The 7,160-nt window shown below is 46.1% G+C and overlaps 1 protein-coding gene across 1 annotated transcript; it reads left to right on the top strand.

Annotated features, from left to right (window-relative positions):
* Positions 1 to 235: 235 nt before the first annotated feature.
* On the top strand, positions 236 to 2,383 carry LOC122823666 (forkhead box protein B1-like). The gene has a single exon (XM_044103528.1). It carries the CDS (start codon positions 566 to 568, stop codon positions 1,463 to 1,465), a length of 900 nt encoding a protein of 299 aa, XP_043959463.1. The 5' UTR covers positions 236 to 565; the 3' UTR covers positions 1,466 to 2,383.
* The last annotated feature ends 4,777 nt before the right edge of the window (positions 2,384 to 7,160 follow it).

Here is a 7,160-nt window from a genome sequence, read left to right as displayed (position 1 = left end):
GGAGGGGCCCCACAGCCCACTCAGAAACACGCACCCGCCGCTCCCACACGCACACCGTGCGTGAGAGGATCCGCAGCGACCCGTAGCGACCCGCAGCGCGGATCCTCCCCGTCGTCAACCTCCTCTGCCCGGCCGCAGCTCCGCCAGCTGCTCCTCCACTCAACCTGAGTGCGTCCACGTGAGCGTGCGCGGCTCCTACACACACCCACCCCCCCTTCCTGCGTGTGGCCGTCACGTGACTGTGGAAAAGTGTCCCATTAATGAAGCCGCTCCGCTGCCGGCGCTGACAGCCGCGCAGGGAGCCGAACAGAGCAGAGCGGGACATGCAGGAGGACAGGGCCGCCTAGCGCAGCGCAGCAGCGGCCACAGACAGCACGGAGCCCCGCTGCCTGCCGGAGGAGAACCGGAGGACCATCCGCTGCTGGTCATCCAACTTTCCCTGAACTTTAACTCAGTTTCCCTCCCAGGCCAGACGGAACCATGCGAGTGGCTGTGCGTAAAGACGCAGTGAGGAGCTGAAAGTTTGGAGAGACTTGGACTGGAGTGATTCGGGCCGTTCGGAACCATGCCGCGGCCCGGCAGGAACACGTACAGCGACCAGAAGCCGCCCTACTCCTACATCTCCCTGACGGCCATGGCCATCCAGAGCTGCCCGGACAAGATGCTGCCGCTCAGCGACATCTACAAGTTCATCATGGAGCGCTTCCCCTACTACCGGGAAAACACGCAGCGCTGGCAGAACTCCCTGCGCCACAACCTCTCCTTCAACGACTGCTTCATCAAGATCCCGCGCCGGCCGGACCAGCCCGGTAAGGGCAGCTTCTGGGCGCTGCACCCCAACTGTGGGGACATGTTCGAGAACGGAAGCTTCCTGCGGCGCCGGAAGCGCTTCAAGGTGGGCGGCGTGCCGGTGCCGGACCCGTTGGGCCCCAGCAAGCCACAGGACGCCGCTCACTACCTGCAGCAGCAGGCCAAGCTGCGGCTCAGCGCGCTGCACGCCGCCGCGCATCTCCCGCAGGTCCCTGCGGGGTACGGCCTGGGCTCCACGCAGCCGTCCAGCTTCAAGCACCCGTTCGCCATCGAGAACATCATCGCCAGAGAGTACAAAGTTCCCGGCGGACTGGCCGCCTTCCCGGCCGCCGGCTACCCGCTGCATAACCAGCTGAGCCCGGCCTGGCCGCACATGTACGGCCCGGGCGTCATGGACCCCGCGGCGCCCCTCACCGTGGCGCCCGCGGACTACTCGGCCTACGGCATGCCGCTGAAGACGCTCTGCCACGGCGGACAGACTTTGCCCGCCATCCCGGTGCCCATCAAACCCGCACCCGGCCTGCCCGCACACATCCCGGCCTTCCTGGCCCACTCCCCGCGCTCCCTGAGCCCGACGCCTCCGCAGACCGCCGCCGGCCAGAGCAGCCCGGCCGGGCCCGCGGAGCCGCTGCAGTCCGCGGTGGCGGTGCACTGAGCGCCGCGCAGGACCAGCTGCGGGTTCGTGTCTCTTAACCTCTGACCTTCCACGGAGCCCGGTTCGGATCTGGAGGTTCGGTGGGTCCAGCAGAGACATGGACCTGAAGGAAACTCATGAGTGAAACCGAACGTTATCAGAACTTCAGAGGAAAGTCCCGGGGGAAATTTTTTTTTTTTTGTTCTTCAGTTTGTTTCTGAGAGAGAACAGTTCTACCGAGCGGAACCACGACGGAGAAGCACTTTGAAGGAAGAACCAGAGGCCTCATTGTGTGTGTGTGTGTGTGTGTGTGTGTGTGTGTGTGTGTGTGTGTGTGTGTGTGTGTGTGTGTGTGTGTGTGTGTGTGTGTGCATGCTGCTGCTAAAAATGTTCCTGAGCATCAAAAAGCATGAATCGACTGCAGCTCCTCTGTTTGCTTCATTCTCTCCTTGTTGGTGGAAAAATTTAAAAAACATATTTAAGAAATGTTAAATTTATTTCTGGCTCTGTTTAAAAAAATAATTCCACATTTTACTCGTTTTTTCTAATTGTTGCAAATGTTGAAAACCCACAACAATCATTTTATTTTAATTTCACTGCTTTTTACCCAGAAACAAAATCAATTTACTGACGTTCATATTCAGTTCATATTCATATTAACAGTTTGAAACTGATACCGGACAGACAGAAGCTAAAAGTGATTTTATATTGAAGATAACTAATAATAAGTGTGTGTGTTTCAGGAGCAGCAGCTCACCTGTCCGCAGGTGAAGCTCCAGCAGCTTCTCGCTTCCCGTCGCTTTGAATTCAAACTGTTTTCATTCAGATTCAGTTTCCGCTGAAATTCTCTGTAATTCAGATGAAAGCAAATTTTACTTGGTGCTTCTGGAGTTGCAGGTTCAGAGTATTTCATTTTTTACCGATGAAGAAAGTCAGAAGATGTAATATTTCTGTGAATCAGAAACTTTATTTTATTTTACTCGATCTTCATCACCTTTATTTTATTTATTAATTCTTTTTTTTGTGATACTTTGTGTGAAAAAATATTAAATGTTTTTTAATTTAGTTTCGTTTGATTTGATCCTACAGTGTGCTTTTTTCAAATTTGTTTTCATGACAGGAAAAAAATTGTTTCCATAAATAAAAGAAAAACGTCTTTTTGCGATAAATGTGTTTATTTTCAGTTAAACACACAGGCGCGCGCATCTGCGGTTTTCTAACTAAATTCACCTGCAGCCCGAATTTGTTTCTATATTAAAATAAGAAATGACATCTGCGGCAGCGTTATGCTTTCTGTGTTTATATGTAGAGGTGGAGATGATCCATAAACTCATGTAAGAGACGCAATAAGAGAAAATATTTTTACTCAAATAAAAGTAAAAAGTCGTCCAAGAAGTTTCTCAAACAAGAGTAAAGAAAGCGAGTTCTGATCTGAACGTATTATTTAATATTTTAATATTATTTTAAAGACCAAATGAGAAAAATAACAGAAATTAATTCAACCATAATATCACAAACTTAAGCGGAATATTTACTAATATTAATACTGAAAAATGTCCGAAAGTGTCCCAAAGAAACAGAGCAACAAAGCTGGTCCAGAAACAAGAGGTCTCACTCTAACATGATCTGGCCCGACCGGAACCTCAAAATCAACCAGCTACGGACCGGACTTCTGATCCGGTTCTGTTTGGGCCGAACCAGAACTTTCCATCTCAAGTTTCAGGTCCGTTCATTTCAAACAGAACCGGGACCCGAAGGTTTTTGAAAAACATACGGCGTAACTATAGTAACAGGTTAGTTAAAGAGGTTAGTTAACAGAGTTAGCTGGTTAGTTAACGTGTCAGTAACAGGTTAAAGTCGTTTCTCCTGAGCTACAGAATCAGCTTCTTTCAGATCTTTAGGATCTGGTTCTTCTTCCTCTCATGTTGGAAGAAAGTTGCTGCGTTTTCATTACAATGTGAGCAAATTTGTGTTGGATGTAAACAGTTACATGAGATAGCCTATAGCTATTCATAATTTACCGGCTTGTGCTCATCTTCTACCAATCAGAGGAGGCGTTGCAGCGACATGCCCCGCCCACTTGGGGGAGGCTACTTATGCGGTAATCGGCCATTTTATAGAGTATATGGATTCAACAGGTTGGAATGACTCACAACTTCCTGTTGTCATAAATAAATAAATAAATAAATAAATAAATAAATAAATAAATAAATAAATAAATAAATAAATAAAAACGGCAAACTGCTAAGAAAACTACTTCCTGTTGTCTTCTTCGTGGGTTCCGTCAGTAGTTGATTGCCAGAACAGTGTTTGATTGCAGTTTTACTCAACGTGTCCATTTGAATAAGGCTGAAAAATCACTTCATTCAGCAGAAAAGCTTTCTCAAACTTATCAGGTTTCCAGTAAATTAATTTATTTCCTTAATTCCGATTTGTGCAATTCTATAGTTAATGAAAACACAGTTACTGTCTAAGTCTGAGGTTCGGTCCGAATGGGACGGTTCGGAAGAACCCAGAATCAGTCGACCCAAACCAGGAAAAGTTTCACTTCACTAAAATAAAAAAATGGTTTTATTAACAAAGAAAAAGAAAATGATCTGAACTGCTGCTGCCTCCGATCCGGACCGGACTCAGGTCCAGTGGATCCGGTTCGTAGCCCAACACAGTCAGCACCATTAAAGCTGAGGTTCTTTGACAGCGTTGCTAGGAGACGGAGACCGACCCCACTCCAATGTGCCCCCCTCCCCCACGATCAAACGAGCTGCAGCGAGAGGAGAACCGAACCGAACCGAACCGCTCCTGATTTCTGCAGGGGAATGAAAACCTAGTTAGTGTGGCAGGCAGATGTTTTCAGACCCCTTTACTCTGACACCTCTATATAAAATCCATATAATTAAAATTCCCTTTAGGATTTTTTATTTTTTTGAATCAGCTGATCAGAAAACAGAGTCCAGTAGTTTGTGATTTCATCTCAATAAAAACAAACGAACAAACAACAACTAAAACAAAAACAAGCAAAGACCAGTGACGTGCGCTGAGGTTCATGCTGGTGAGGCGAAAATCAGATTTAAAAACCAAAATCAAATTTACAAATATAGACCCTCTGCATGTTGTTGTTTACGTAAGAAAATTTCGCGCATGCGGACTTAAACATGTCGTGCATGGCCACGCTGCTCTCTCCTCGCTGTATCAGCGCAGCGCAGACTCGTTGCCATAGCAACTGACAACAACGAAACAAAACAAACTAACACAAAAACACTGAAATATTTTCCACACAAAGAGCAGAACATTCAGTCTGTTGCAGTAGTTTGGTTTTAGACTTAATGTAAGAGACGGCTAGCTCCACGGCTAGCTCCACGGCTAGCTCCACGGCTAGCTCCACGGCTAGCTCCACGGCTAGCTCCACGGCTAGCTCCACGGCTAGCTCCACGGCTAGCTCCACGGCTAGCTCCACGGCTAGCTCCACGGCTAGCTCCACGGCTAGCTCCACGGCTAGGGCTCGTTGTTGCTGTTTCTTACTCTGCAGTTGTGGAGTCACAATGTCTGGAATCATGAGCGCCCCCTGCCATGAGGCCAGAGAACTGCCTGCCTCTCCAATCTGTTCTCTGGTTCTGATGCTGCTCAGCACAGGAAACACGTCACACACACAGCTGGTGACAAAAAAACACTGAACATTATATATATAAGCTAAATTACAGAAAATCAGTTCATACATGAAATGTTTTTTTAGCCATTTTATTGGTGACGTTCAGACAGGAGGAGCGTACTCCGATTGAATAGCAGCCATTGCAGTTAGTGAGAGGTTGATCAATCCCAGATTGCTGTTGCCTCACCAGCTGCGCTTCCAAGCATTTGAATGGGAAAATGCAAAAATTCAGCAATTTTGGAGAAAAAAAATCAGAATTGCTTAAGTTAAATTAAAAAATTCTAAATTATTTTATCATCATATATTATTTTTCCCTGATGACAGCTGAGGCTCTGCCTCCCCTGACTGCACGTCACTAGCAAAGACACAAGAAACACGGTGGAGGCAGCATCATGCTGGGGGAGGATCCTGAAGGAGAACTTATTAGAGTCTCGGGTCAAGGTTCATATTCCGACTTGACGATCAGCCTGAGGCATTATGGGATGGTTTAGATCAGAGCAGATTTATGGGCTAAAATGGCCTAGTTAAAGCCCAGACTGGAATCCAACTGAGCGTCTTTAGCTATTGAGAACTGATGCTCTACATCCAGTTTGACTGGAGATCCAGAAGAAGTTCAAAGGTTTTTACCCAGAAGGCACAACACAAAGGCATGCCGCACTTTTCAGATTCTTTTGTAAACAAAAGAATAAGAAACATCGACTTTCCTTCTTCACTAATCAGCTCCTTCCAACAGGAAACACAAAGTTCATTCAGCACATCTGGAGAAGGGTGTGAATACTTTAGGGAAGAATACATTTCCAAATCTGAGCTGAGGAGGAAGAGGAGATGCTCCAGATCAGAAACAGAACAGTTCCCACAGATCTAAACTGACAGAACGTTCTTCAGCTCCCGGCTCAGTTCCAGCTGAGTGGAGCCGGATGATGATGATGAGGATGATGATGAAGATGTGCTACTGGAGCTGTAATGAATCACTCCGCCGCTCGTTAATTAGAGGCCGCGGTGCCAGGCGGAGTCACCGAACCTTCAATTAGCAAACCGTCAGAAAGGAGGAGACGATGAAGAAGAATATGATGATGACGATGATGATTACGTCACTCCCCCATTACCCCCTACCTGGCACTCACTTCACTTCCACCCACGAGTGGAGGCGGTTTCATCAGAGCAGGAAGATTTGGTACAAACGGAACCAGAACCAGAACCAAACATGGAGAAGCAGCATTCAGCTTCTATGTTCTACAAATCTAGAACAGGCTTCCAGAACACTGAAAAACAGTCGAAACACTGAGTTCCTTTAAATACCAGTGGTGGACACATCCTGCTAAAGCTGAGGCGCTAATCCGCTAATTTTCATTTAGTGCTTCAGGTTTTATGGTAACTTTTAAAACATTTAGAGCACAGATCAATTCTGAAGCCAGTTCTTGGTTGTAACTTTCAGCCGAATACATTTTGGTTGTGTTGAAGTTTCAGCTAAGAATATTCAAGTAGTTAAACGTTTATATTCATGCTTTTATTTTGAATGCAACAGTTCCGTTTCCTGTCCTCATGTTCTTTCTTAGTTTTCTAGAAACTTTATTGAGCAAGTGACAAATACAAAAACACATATGAATTATTTTGAAAGATTCACAATCTTTTTCTGACACAAGGTGGGTATCAACATGGTTAAATTCAACGCTTTAGCATTAGCTTCTGATAAATATTATGTCTACATAGCACTTTAGCATTAGTGTCCACTAAATACCATTTTGTAGCAATTTAGCATTAGCTTCCATTAAATAACCTGTTGGTGTAGCAATTTAGCATTAGCATAGCTTAGCCTAGGTAATTTTTAGGTTGGCGGTGTTAAAACTTTGATCAATAATAATTGAAATAGATTCATTCAGTCTGGATTTAATGCTTCATCATTCCCTTTACTTTGCTGCTGCGAAATAAAGTTTCTAGTTTGTTTCTGGTGTTTTCATCTGGCAAAGCATCAGATGGCTGAAATGTTCTGGCCTTGATAAGAACCGGAGCTTGTTCTAATGAACAGAATGAGTCCAGTTGTCCTGGCCTACTCGGTGCGGCTGAACCGGC

Source organism: Gambusia affinis, linkage group LG02 (assembly GCF_019740435.1).
Source record: "Gambusia affinis linkage group LG02, SWU_Gaff_1.0, whole genome shotgun sequence".
Lineage (NCBI taxonomy): Eukaryota > Metazoa > Chordata > Actinopteri > Cyprinodontiformes > Poeciliidae > Gambusia > Gambusia affinis.
This window is presented reverse-complemented; position numbering and strand designations above follow the sequence as displayed.

What these genes read in the sequence shown, in the direction of transcription:
- LOC122823666 (XM_044103528.1), top strand. Translation starts at nt 566, where the DNA reads ATGCCGCGGCCCGGCAGGAACACGTACAGCGACCAGAAGCCGCCCTAC.